The 13,303-nt window shown below is 50.5% G+C and overlaps 1 protein-coding gene across 1 annotated transcript in view; it reads right to left on the bottom strand.

The window, feature by feature from the left end:
* ACAN (aggrecan) overlaps positions 1-13,303 on the bottom strand; it is a 48,164-nt gene that overhangs the window by 15,947 nt on the left and 18,914 nt on the right. Inside the window, 12 exon segments of the mRNA XM_017742709.1 lie at positions 1-1,531; positions 2,362-2,553; positions 2,717-2,803; positions 2,806-3,000; positions 3,120-3,247; positions 3,639-3,813; positions 4,305-4,844; positions 6,575-6,868; positions 7,464-7,591; positions 8,120-8,294; positions 8,953-9,324; positions 9,848-9,924. The exon segment at positions 1-1,531 is cut by the window's left edge and continues 1,658 nt beyond it. Of these exon segments, the coding sequence (XP_017598198.1) occupies positions 1-1,531; positions 2,362-2,553; positions 2,717-2,803; positions 2,806-3,000; positions 3,120-3,247; positions 3,639-3,813; positions 4,305-4,844; positions 6,575-6,868; positions 7,464-7,591; positions 8,120-8,294; positions 8,953-9,324; positions 9,848-9,917 (3,887 nt within the window). The 5' untranslated portion in view covers positions 9,918-9,924.

Consider the following 13,303-nt stretch of genomic DNA (forward strand, 5'->3'; position numbering starts at 1 on the left):
GACACTGTTGGTCTTGTCACCACTTCTACTAAATCAGAAGTGACTAAAGTGACTCCTGGGAGCCCTGAGGCCTCCCCACTAATATCAGTCACTGCTGAAGACTGTCCACTTAGATCTGTGGCTCCAGAAAAGTCTCCACTGATGTATGGGACTCCAGATGGCTCTCCACTCAAGTCTCCTGCCCCTGAAGGAAACCCACTAAACTCCACAGCTCCAGACCCCTCTCCAGAGAGTCCTCTGTCTCCAGAAGTAAATCCACTGATTTCTATCATCCCAGACGGTCCTTCTCCCACTTCTTGCGCCACTGATGTCTGTGTTACAACTTCCACCAAAGTGGTATCCACAAGAGAGACAGTGGGAAAACCAGAGGTGAGTCCACTTTCCTCTCCAGACAGCAGACCACTGGTGACATCAACTCCAGAGACGTCTCCACTGCTGTCCGTCACTCCACTCGGATATCCGCTCATCTCCAGCACTCCAGAAACACTCCCACCAAAGTCTACCTGCCCAGAAGGCTCACCACTGATGTCTAAGCTCCCAGATACCGTGCCTGACGCATCTTCACCTCCTGAAGGCAATCCACTTGTTTCCAAAGTCTCTTTTGCTTCGGCTCCTATAATTGGTGGGGTTGTTGTCACTTCCTGCAGAGTGGCATCTACAAAGGTAATGCCAGAGGCTTCGCTGCTTCCATCAGTACCAGAGGGAAGGCCACTTAGGTCCACCAGGCCACTGGTCTCATGTGTTCCAGATGGTTCTCCACTGGCATCCAGTCCTGAGGGCAACTCGCTCAGCTCAGACCCTACCGACGGCAGCCCGCTGAGCTCGGGTACCCCAGAGGGCTCCCCGCTGGGCTCAGCTCCTGAGGGTAAGCCTTGGATTCCACCACTGCTGTCCCATTCAGAGGATGGGAGCCCTGACAGATCTCCTTCACCGCTGACTCCGATGGACCCTTTTCCCTCCTCTCGCCGTTCTGGCACTGCTGTTACAACTTCCACTAATGTGGTATCCACAAGAGAGATGGTAGGAAAACCAGAGGCGAGCCCACTTTCCTCTCCAGATGACACGCCACTGACTAGCTCAGTGCCAGAGATTTCTCCACTCACTCCAAAAGGCAGCCCGCTGCTTTCCACTTCAGATGGCATCCCACTAATTTCTGGTATCCTTGAAATAGACACCGATATCTCCTCCTCTGCAGAAGGCAGGCCACTGATATCAACAATGCCCGAAGGCACACCACTCAGGTCTCCTGAGGGCAGCCCACTCTCTTCAGGTGGGAAGCCACTGGCATGCAGGTCTACTGATGGTAATCCGCTCTCTCCAACCCCCGAGTGCTCTCCGCTAAGTTCAAAAACGCCAGAAGTTGGTTCTCCGCTTGTATCTGGGACTGCAGGTACCCACCCGGATGCTGAAGATTCACCACTGACTTGATGCTCTCCAGATTCAATCACCTCCCCTGACACTTCACTGATGGAACCATTGGTACTTGTTTCCTCTGGTACTATGGTAGCTGGAGGAAAAGCAGATGGACTCACTGGAAAAGAAAGAGCAAACAAAGAGAAGGAGTTGCAAAAATTATTTATGTTTTGGAAGTGTCCCAACCCCACGTCACCAGCCCTGTATGACAGAGGCTACAAGGAAGCTCTGAGCGCTGACTCCACCCTTTTCCCTCCTCTCGCCGTTCTGGCACTGCTGTTACAACTTCCACTAATGTGGTATCCACAAGAGAGATGGTAGGAAAACCAGAGGCGAGCCCACTTTCCTCTCCAGATGACACGCCACTGACTAGCTCAGTGCCAGAGATTTCTCCACTCACTCCAAAAGGCAGCCCGCTGCTTTCCACTTCAGATGGCATCCCACTAATTTCTGGTATCCTTGAAATAGACACCGATATCTCCTCCTCTGCAGAAGGCAGGCCACTGATATCAACAATGCCCGAAGGCACACCACTCAGGTCTCCTGAGGGCAGCCCACTCTCTTCAGGTGGGAAGCCACTGGCATGCAGGTCTACTGATGGTAATCCGCTCTCTCCAACCCCCGAGTGCTCTCCGCTAAGTTCAAAAACGCCAGAAGTTGGTTCTCCGCTTGTATCTGGGACTGCAGGTACCCACCCGGATGCTGAAGATTCACCACTGACTTGATGCTCTCCAGATTCAATCACCTCCCCTGACACTTCACTGATGGAACCATTGGTACTTGTTTCCTCTGGTACTATGGTAGCTGGAGGAAAAGCAGATGGACTCACTGGAAAAGAAAGAGCAAACAAAGAGAAGGAGTTGCAAAAATTATTTATGTTTTGGAAGTGTCCCAACCCCACGTCACCAGCCCTGTATGACAGAGGCTACAAGGAAGCTCTGAGCCCACCTGAGAGCAGTGACATATCAGTTGGGAAGACCTCTGTTCCCCAGGCTGTCTGATTCTCAGGTTGAGTGGCAGACTCCATCTCCACGGTCGCCTCCTCCCCAGAGGGCACCCCCTCCACTCCAGGGATCACTTGTGTTGCCAGCACATCTTCAAAGAACGGGGTGACTCCCTCCTCCTCCACGGGAGGCACAGCTGGAACAAAAAAGGCATTGCAGGTACTTCCCAAAAATTCACAATCCAAGATGCCGGCGAAGCGCCTCACCCAAACCGGCACCCCAACATGCCCTGCCTCCCTTTTGAAATCCCTTTCCCTGAGGAGACAGGTCTATGCACCCTGCAGGGGCTGGGAGGGTACCTCTGAAGCAGAAGGCGTGGTGCCGGGACAGCGGGTCGGGGAAGCCCGTCTGGTTGTGGTGCTGGTACAGGGTCCTGACGCCCAAAAAAGGGCGTGCCGGGGGCTCACGAGGGGTTAGCGCAGGCTGCCGTCGGCCAACCAGCCCGCGTAGCACCTGTCCAGGCCCTGCTTCCAGGCGGCGTGGAGCTGCCCAACGGAGGCCAGCGTGGCGTTCTGGCTCTCACAGTACTGCTGGGCTTCTTGGAAGGTGAACTGCTCTGGCTGAGTTGCGAAGAACACATCGCCTGAGGGATGGGAGAGAAAAATGGGTGAATCCCTGCGTCCCAGCCATCTACAGACAGAGGTGGAGGTGTGGAGCACATTTTTGCTCTACAGTAGTGCTCAAGGGAAGGCGAGGATGTACCCTTGAGCCTGTCGATGTAGCAGTACACGTCGTAGGTCTCCGAAGCTGGGCGCATGCCGTATGACCGCACACCTGGAGTGTTCTCTTTGTCTCCCACGCAGTTATTTCGGGGATTCACAATAGGATACCTACCAAAAAAAGGAAGAGAGGAGGTAACCCGAGGTCAATCTTATGTAGCCAGGACTGAAGAACGTCAATGTGCTTGGGAGCAGGACACGAACGCCTCACTGTTTGAGGTGCTCAGAGCCCGAGGCAATAAATACAAATTTCCTGCTACTCTTCCTACGCACCAGGAGGGCTCACTGGTGCAAGATGTATACACAGGTGAGGAAATGAGGAAAAGAAGTGGACAAGAACATGTCTAGTGGCCACTGAGTATCATGGACTGGAGACAATCTTGGGTCAGCAAAGCTTTAGATGCTGATGAGGAGAGGAGCAGGATAGACCAGAATAAAGCCTCAATGTCACGGCTGAATAGTCATTTTGAGGGGTGTTTTCCCCAAGTCAGTGTGACTTTACCTGACTGTCTGGTCCCGCAGCCAGCCAGCATCACACTGGTCGAAGCCAGCCTCGTAGGCAGCCTGGAGCTGCTGGGGGGTGGCAATCACGGCACTGTTCTCCAGGCAGGCCTTCTGGGCTTGGACGAAGGAGAAGGCATATCTGCTGGTGGCTGCACGGTAGTGAAACACCACACCTGGGGGAAGAGAAGATTGAGTGGTGAGACAGCAGGTACAGGACCCCCCTGCACTAAGATGCATGACCAGAAAGGGTCTTCCAAAAACCAGTGTGAGAGCCAGGCCCTCTTAAAGTTTCTGTGGTGGAGATGCCTCATTCATGGAGTTCTGCTGCCACTGAGGGTGATGTTCTAGGTATCTATCTAGCCCTCCTCTAGGTCTTCCTGCCTTGACTTTCCCCTTTCCTGGAGTCAGCTGCATATGGGAGAGCAGAGTGTGACCACTGCAGCCCAAGTCCTGGTCATCACATTATGGGGTGGCCCACAGCCTTGTCTCCCCTCCTGCCCTACTGTGGTGGAGGCGCTCAGCCTGTCCCTGACCCCAAAAAGGCCTGTGCACCTCTAGGGACCTGGATGCCCTCTGGGATGGCAGAAACCCAGGCTGTTTTCAGCTGAATGGTTACCTCTAGAATGAGCTGACCTTCAGGCTTCTCAGAGACCTGGTGACTTACCTGTGGGGGAGATGGGCTGCTCAGGGAGGTGACCAGCACCGGGGGCAGCTGTCACTCGCACAAGTTGATCTTCCACTGTGGATGCCGAGGCAGACTCCAGTCCTGGTGTGGCAGTCACCCCCAGGAACTCTTCCACTGAGCTCACCTCTGCTGTTTCGGTGGTACCAGCAGTGCCTAAGGCTACAGTGGTGATGGCAGTGCCTAAGTCTATGGTGGTGGCCTCTTCAGGGACAGTCCAGACCACTGTGACATCCTCCCTGGTCACATTTTCCTCCTCTGTGGCAGCTGTCTCTACTGTGACAGCGGTGGTGAAGAGATCGGGCAGGGCAGTGAAGCCCTCATACAGCCTGGTGGCGGTGGGGGTGATCTCAATGGGCTCCAGGGTGGCAATGCTGCCGCGGGCCTCCTCCTCCGTGGCATTGCGTGACAGAGGCAGCTCCACCTCAGTCTGGGTGACAGTCTGGACAGTGAAAGCGCTGCCCAGCTCGCTCCCTATCTCGTCGATGAACTGCCCTGGGACCAGGCTCTCAATGTCATCCCCTGCATCAGGACACAAAGCAGCAGAGAGGACAAGGTCAGTCTGATGAGGTGAACTGTGCTGGCGCTGCTTCCGAGAAGCAGCTGGGTATCTACTGGCTCTGAGGGGATTAGGAAAATCATGAGAGTTTGGTAAAAGAAATGGTTTTCCTTCCTCCACTGTGGCTCTCTACAACGCCTCAGCACGCAGGGCATGGTCAAGAAGCACCGAGCCACCTCATCCTCCAAATTTGGTTCATCAGCGGGGACACACCCCGCTAGCCTGCCAGTTCTCCTTGCCGGGATCACCTTGCCCATATACAAGTCTGTACTGACCTCTAGTGCCTGCTGCAAGGAAGTTAAGGTGGACGGAGGGAGGTCGGGGAGCTTGGATAACCTCCACAGCAGCTCTGTCTGAGCCGTGGGAGAAAGACAACTAGATCCTCACACTCAGTGCGTGAAGCCTCACCAGGATCGTGATCTCCTTCTGCTCTGCCCACGTGAGGACTTAAGAGCTCATCCCATGTAAGCATCCTAACCCCATTGCCAGGACAGCCAAGGCCACTTGCTGTACCAAATACATTCAAACAGCTCCCACCTTTCCCCTCCCAAGTCACTTTCCTGCTCAAGTCACATCCCTTGGGTCTAGGAGAACGTGCTTAACATGGCATTGAGCTGACAACAAGGACAGTGGTTTACAGAGCAGCATGAAACAGAACTGTGAGGGCAGGTAACAGAGGGATGGATCTCATCTTGGATATGTAGCAAGGCAGGTCTTGGCTGGGGAGGGGAAAACTATGAGGCAATGCCTGGGTTTTCCTCTGATACTGCTTTCCCTGCTCTATGTACAACTCCATTTTACTGCTAGTTCATTTTAGCCAGTACCTTTCAGATCTCAAGGGATTCAGAGATTTCTATAAAGATGCTCAGACAAGGACTGACAACATGCAGCAGTTTCAGATGCGAACCCTGAGACAACCAGAAGGCTGTGGCTTGGTGGACCAGTCCTTAACTTGGCCTCATAACTAGGTACCTCCAAGGGTCTGGGACATGGATCTGGGCACAACAGATCTGTTCAGAAGGGTTTCAACACATATTTTAAAATACTGTTATTTTTTAACCATGGCAATCCTATTTGAATTGTTGGCCTCTGGCTAGTTGCCCTGAATAGACCATATATTACTGTGTTTTCCCCTCTTGCTGCAGGAAGAAGTGTGCACTTAGAAGAAAGAGGGAGTATCTGGGATGCTCTTCACTTCCTAGGTGCAGTTTTGATCCACGATTCCCAGAGACTGTGTCAGTCTCAGATTTATCCCAGCATGGAAACTCAGTCACGCATCTGTACCACATCACATCTCATCACTACACACATTTTCATGGTCAGACCTGCCCTCTTTCTCCTTTGCTTCGTTCTCCAGCATTCAAAGTCTTGTATATGAAGCACCTGAACTCTGCCTTGTGTCTCCAGGAGAGCTATAAAAGCAGGAGGGTGTGGGAGGATTGGAGAGAAGCAGGCTGCGTTACACCCACCTCCACAGAGCCCTCTATGCACAGGTCAAGAAGCCTTTCTGGATCTGCTTTCTATCTGAACACAAGCAGACGATTTTGTCCTTTGCCAAACCTGCTTTCTCCCTCTCTATTTCTTTTTTTAAAAAACCCCAACAACAAAGAAGCAAGAGGTTGTCTCAGGCCAGGGAGCTCCTGCTGGCTGGTGTGCAGAGACGCTGCTTAGTCCCGCAGCCCCGAGCACTCACCGCTGTAGCAGATGGCATCGTAGCGGGAGTCGGGGTGCGGGTACCCCGTCTGGTTGATGTACAGGTACACCGTCCTCACGCCCACCAGGTTGCCCCCGCAGTTGGGCCGTGCTCTGGAGATGGGGTAGCGGACGCTGCGGTCGGCCAGCCAGCCCGCGCTGCACATGTCCATGCCGTCCTTCCAGGCCAGGTACAGCTCTCCCGTGGTGGCCAAGCGCGCTCCCAAGCTGCGGCATTTCTCGAAAGCTTCTTGGAAGGTGAACTTCTCCGGGGCAGTGGCATAGAAGACTTTGCCTGCAATCACACCGTCCATTAGCACAGGAATTACCTGTAGAATTTAATCCCGATTCCCTTTCTATCCCCTTCCCACTCCTGAGAGTTTGGATAAGATGAAGAATCCCGTGTCTTAGAGGTGAAAAGCAACTCCATGTTGGTGACTTTGTAAACCAGAATGAAGTGATTCTTACAGACCAAATGCAGAGTGGAGCAAAACACACCACACGAGCTGGGGCCACAGGGCAAGAGGGAGATAAAGGACAATTGCAGTTCTGTTCTGCTGAACATCAATGGATCCCTGTCATAAGTATGAGTGATTGGCACCTCTGAATGTCACACACTCCAATGGCTGACCAGGCAGGATGGCGTGGACTCTGGTGGAGGTTAGACGGACTCCACCCTCTGAACTGCATTAGTCATTTGACATTAAAATTGTCCAAGGTCTAATAAAGAGACTGTAGAGAACATCTGGCCTGGCCGGGGTATGTGCTTTTCCAGCTTTGACCTGTCTTTTCCCTAGGCCCATTGCCTCTGTATTTGCAGTTGTTCAGTCTAGGCATGATCAGGGCTCTGGCTGCTTCTGTGTCTAGTGGCAACAAAAGCCACAAATCACCTTGCATTTGCTCTGCATAGCAGTAAACATCATAGGTTTCATCTGGCTCACGGACACCGTAGGTCCTCACTCCTGGAAATTCGTCCTTGTCACCATAGCAGCGCTCCCGGGGCCAGTGGATGGGGTACCTGAAGGAGAGATTGTGGATAAGGAGGAAGGGGCAGGACCCTGGCAGCCACAGGAGGCTGGGAGGGAGCTGCAGGGCACTGCCCAGTGTGGTTATTTATGGCTTTTCCTGGGTTATGGGGAAGGGGAAGGATGATCTGCCATCCTGCCCTCACTCTGATCGTCCTTGGAGCACTGACCAAAGACATCAAGACAAGGAGCCTCCCCAGTGGGGTATGCACAGCTTGGTCTGGTTGAGCCACATTTGTGCATCTTGGCACAGCACTAGTTTTGTTCAGGGAAGATGGAGGATAAGAATTAAGCCATTGTCCACTTAGTTGTCACCACCAGCTGAGGAGGGCAGTGGTCACTCTGCTTTCCCACTAGAGACTCCCCTCTGGCAGAGAATAGCTTGCAATCCACTACCTCCCTCTGCACACCAGCAGTTACAGCAGCTGCTATTAACAACCATTTTCAGTTGGTGGCTTCATTACAGAAGTCCTTCCCTAATGACCCTGCTGTGGCTTTCCCTTCCCTGCATGGCTTCTCACCTGACAGTCTGATCAGCCAGCCAGCCAGCATCACACTGCTCGTACCCATCCTCGTAGGCAGCCTGCAGCTGCTCGGGGGTAGCGATGACAGCGCTGTTCTGGACACAGGCCTGCTTTGCCTTCTCGAAGCTCAGGGTGTACCTTGTGGAGATTGCTCTGTAGTGGAATACGATGCCTGGAAAAGATGATGGCCATCACTCACAATCACCAGCCCCTCACCTTCCAGAGAAGGCACAAGAAAAAGGCAAAAATAAACCTCATCCTGTACAGTCCTGCAGTGGAAGCTGTCTCCCTGTCTTATACAGAAAGCAAAAACCACATAAAAGAGAAGGATTGTACAAAACTTTCGTTATCTTATCCACCTATTACTAGGATAGGCTTTGCAATACGGCAATGGAAGTTTTTCTAGAACAGCCCAATTCTCCAGATGAGGGCATCCCATCTCCTAAAATGTTTGGGAGAAATTAAAGGTCTGATAAAGGCTCCGTTCCAGCTTTACCCGCTTGAGTAATAGCGCAGTGTATCCAGTACCAACTCCTGCCAAGGATGTCATCTTGCTGTTTCTGTAACTCACCTTCTACCACAAGAGTCATTTTCTTGCCATGTTCTGCCATGAGTCATTTTACTGGTTTGTTTAGTCTGGTCCTAGCCTGCTAAAATAAATGCTTGGCCCGTGGCTTCTGCTCACCCACCCGTCACCTTATCTGTGACCTGAGAGAAAGGGTCATTATTCCTATGAGAGCAGTGCCTCCTCTACCCATGTACCTCTTCTTCCCTTCCACCCAGGCCAAGAAGCAACACACTGAGAGAAAAGAGCAAGGGCAGGATCCCACCTTTCACTAGGACCTCTATCGTGTCTTGTCTGTCCTCAATCCCGTACATGACTTCACAGCGATAAATGCCCGTGTGGTTGGATCTCAGCGCCTTGATCTCCAGCGTGGCATCGGTGGGGATGGCGGGGTAGTTGGGCAAGGAGATCGCCTCCCTGTACTCGCTGTTGAGCCGGATTTTCCCACCGGTGGCCACCAGCAGGACAACTTCGGTGCCGTTGGAGAGCTTGCTCCATTTGATCCGTGGGGTCAGCATGACACTGGTGTCCTGCTCTTCTGGGATGTTGAAGTAACACGGGATGTTCAGGGAGCTTCCCAGGGTAACACGCAGGGGAGACTGCTCAGGTATCTTGACTTCCAGGCCATCACTACTGTCTGCCAGTTCCCAAACAGAGCAATGGTTACATCAGTAACACGTGTAGTACAAACCATCCCCTGTTTCCATATGATCCAGGGCCTATATCTGCTGTGCAAACCTGTACCCACATATTCAGACATGAGCTTTTTGGTCTAGTCTAGAAAGGGAAGTTGTGGCAATGACCACTGCACCATGGCTGCTTTGGAGATTTGGACCAGTGCTGGATATGGGCATGAAGGGAACAAAGGGCTCTGCTGCAGCATGGCTGCTGCCCATGTGAGATCATGCCTGATAATATTTCAAAAGGGAAATGCTGAAATTCTCTTCATTTCCCCACAAATCTGCCTTTGCCTGCAGCTATCTCCCTGGCTTCCCAAACACCAGAGCAGTGAGAGGCTGTGGCTCTCCAAACAGAGGAGCCTTGTGTGTGCACAGCACAGATCTTGGGTACACTTGTGCCTGGGGGCTGCCTGTCCTTGGGGGTGGGACCAGAGTGCAGGACATGGCTCAGTCCTGCTTTCCCATGGCCTAGACACGTACCTGAGAGCTCCACAGAGTCGGCTGCAGTGATGACTTGCAAACACACAAACACTAATAGTAAAGTGGTCATAATTTACCTGCAAGAAACAACACAGGGAGAAAGGATTTGTGTATGTTCACAGGGAGCTGAGTGCTGTGGATGCTGCTGCGGGGCAGTGCAATGCTTTCAGTTGCCCCTAAAGCCTCCTACACTCCTCACACCAGAAGGGAAAGCCCATCCCTGGGGAAGGATTCTGTCTCAAAGTGCCACTTGCTTCAGGAAGCAAGTCCATGAGACAAATAAATAAATAAAATAAATAAAGAAAGATGCTCTGCTATGGACAACAGTCTGAAGTGTTATTATGCATCCCTTATTATATTGCTTTCCCACTCTTTCTTTGCGATTCAGTCTTACCTATGGAGCAGAAAGACAATTTTACAACAGGTCTTCACACACCTATTACTTATTTACTCAAGAGGGACCATCATATCCACTAAGCCTTTGCCTCAGAACAGGAGCTCTCCCTCACTGGGCATCCCAAATCAAACCAGAACTGGCTCTCAGGCCAGATGGTTGGAAGCATTTTCTATCCCTTAAAATGCTCTGAAGGGAAGTTTGCCCTCTGCATGGTGGAAAAGTCAAACATTTCAACTCTTTGGTCCAACACTCTTGCACTGAGAGCCAGCATATCCTTAAGGTGCAAACGGATCCAGAACTGATACAAGAAATCCACAGGATACAATCCTGGGCATCTTAAATCCACCCTAAAAATATCTTCTTGGGATCCCTCAATTAGTCAGAGCAACCTGCTTCTTCTGAAGGCTTCAGGAAGAGAAAGGATCATCCTGGCCTCCTACACTCCTCACACCAGAAGGGAAAGCCCATCCCTGGGGAAGGATTCTGTCTCAAAGTGCCACTTGCTTCAGGAAGCAAGTCCATGAGACAAATAAATAAATAAAATAAATAAATAAAGATGCTCTGCTATGGACAACAGTCTGAAGTGTTATTATGCATCCCTTATTATATTGCTTTCCCACTCTTTCTTTGCGATTCAGTCTTACCTATGGAGCAGAAAGACAATTTTACAACAGGTCTTCACACACCTATTACTTATTTACTCAAGAGGGACCATCATATCCACTAAGCCTTTGCCTCAGAACAGGAGCTCTCCCTCACTGGGCATCCCAAATCAAACCAGAACTGGCTCTCAGGCCAGATGGTTGGAAGCATTTTCTATCCCTTAAAATGCTCTGAAGGGAAGTTTGCCCTCTGCATGGTGGAAAAGTCAAACATTTCAACTCTTTGGTCCAACACTCTTGCACTGAGAGCCAGCATATCCTTAAGGTGCAAACGGATCCAGAACTGATACAAGAAATCCACAGGATACAATCCTGGGCATCTTAAATCCACCCTAAAAATATCTTCTTGGGATCCCTCAATTAGTCAGAGCAACCTGCTTCTTCTGAAGGCTTCAGGAAGAGAAAGGATCATCCTGCTGACATTGAGTGACAGAAGCAATATCGGGAGGCCAGCTAATTTAATCCTAACTGGATTACCCTCCAGTACAATATCATGTCATGTTAAATCGCCACAAAGACTCAAGTTGGTTTCAATATTTCAAATAAAAGCCAGGTCCTCCGGCAGCCAAGCACAGTCTGGCATCAGGTTTCAACCCTGACTCAGAAGGAAGGACCACACCTACTGAATCACTGGTGCTTCCTTTGAATATTGGCTGTTGCACTCCTGTGATCTAGAAAGATTCCAGCTGACTTCATCTGACAGGTAACACTCTGGGTACGTGCCTATTGGCCTTGTAGAAAATTCCATTACGTATCTTCACTGGCACAAGAAAAGGCCAAAAATAAACCCCATCCTCTACAGTTCAGCATTAACCTTTCACTTATGAAAAAACTGACCATCATGCACTCATTCATTGGAACCTGACACACCACAAACCCTTATCTTTAGTGAATAGAGACAACTCTACTGGCAGAAAATAGGAGAGAACAGGGATGGAACACATTGGCAGAGACTTGTGGAGACTTCAGTTTGTAGGGCTGAACAAGATCAAATGGAGATATCCCATTTTCTGCCGTGCATGGGAATAAAATTTCAGGTAAGTGCTAACTTCAGGGAGAACTCTTGGAGCTGTACATGTATTTGGGTGTCTCTCTGGTGAGGGGTGATGTCTGCACAAACAATGTATTACAAGCCTCTTCTGCAGATGACAGCTGACTTCATCATTTCCCTCCAGGGACGGGCAGTTCGGAGCTGACTGCCCCTCTGCAGAGGAGGTGAAGGAGTCTGGCAGCCAGCACTGGGTCAGTGGGAGGGGGCCATGCCCACAGGGTGGGCTGTGGAGGGGCAATGAAGTGCCTTCTGCTCCTCAGTAAAGCAAGGGGAATTGGAAACATCATCTGCTACTGACAAACAGCCTGAAATCAGCTTGGCCAAGCAGCCGTACCCAGGAGTCCTTCAAGAGCTGGCTGAGTGAGCTGCTGGCCCACTGATGTTCGTTCATAATCTGTGCTGGAGCGCTGGGGCAGGTCCCAAGTGCTGAAGCACTGTGTCCACAGTCAGCCAAGGTACACAATGATGAGCCTCAGAAATACGTGCTAGTTTGATTGACATAAACTCCAGGCGAAGTAATGGAAAATCTGATACAGAGTTCAGTTCATTAAGCACTGAAGAATAGATGTAATAATAATCTTAGTTAAGGCACTTATGTATAAAACAGGTGCTTCCAACCTTTTATTATTTTGCATGCTTCTAAGCTTGTTTGATAAAGCTGCCTGCATGGCAGCAACACGATGTAATTAGATTTTGATAAGGTTCCACGATATGAAGATGTGTAATGTCAGTAGTGCATCCATTAAAATGGCTCAGCAGAAGCCAGGCTGGTGGGTCTCTAATGGGATCCACCTGAGGGACCTTGAGGGAAATATTTCTAATGGGCATCCATTGGGGTCAGTATTAGTCCCAATGGGTTTCCAAATAGACTGTATTTTAATAGAATCAAATATAAAATTGTACAAGAGATGCATGCCTGACAATGGGATGTTGAGTCCTAGAAAGAAGTCACTCAGGAGAGCAACTGCTGTTATCCAACATTAAACCAAACAGGAATTCCTCTCTGTGTATTAGAGGTGAATGGTGGGAATACTTTGCACATGTCTGGGCTGTCATGAAGAGATCAGAAAAAGGTGGTGAAGAAACACACTAACAAGGATCTGAGGGCTGGACAGAATGCTTTATGGGGGAAGACTAGAAAGTAGGAAGTTTGAGCCTAATTATTGTAACAAATAAAAAAAGAAAAGCTGAGAAGTTGACAACTGTGCTCAGATACTGTTTCAAGCAGTGGCTGCTGGTGTTAAAGGGCTCTTTAATTTAGCAGAAATTCATGACCAGAACTAATAATTGTGAGACATATGCTGAGTAAACTCAAATGGGAAACAAAGTCCACGTTCTGCACAGTG

Source organism: Corvus brachyrhynchos, unplaced genomic scaffold, assembly GCF_000691975.1.
Source record: "Corvus brachyrhynchos isolate BGI_N302 unplaced genomic scaffold, ASM69197v1 scaffold97, whole genome shotgun sequence".
Classification (NCBI taxonomy): Eukaryota; Metazoa; Chordata; class Aves; order Passeriformes; family Corvidae; genus Corvus; species Corvus brachyrhynchos.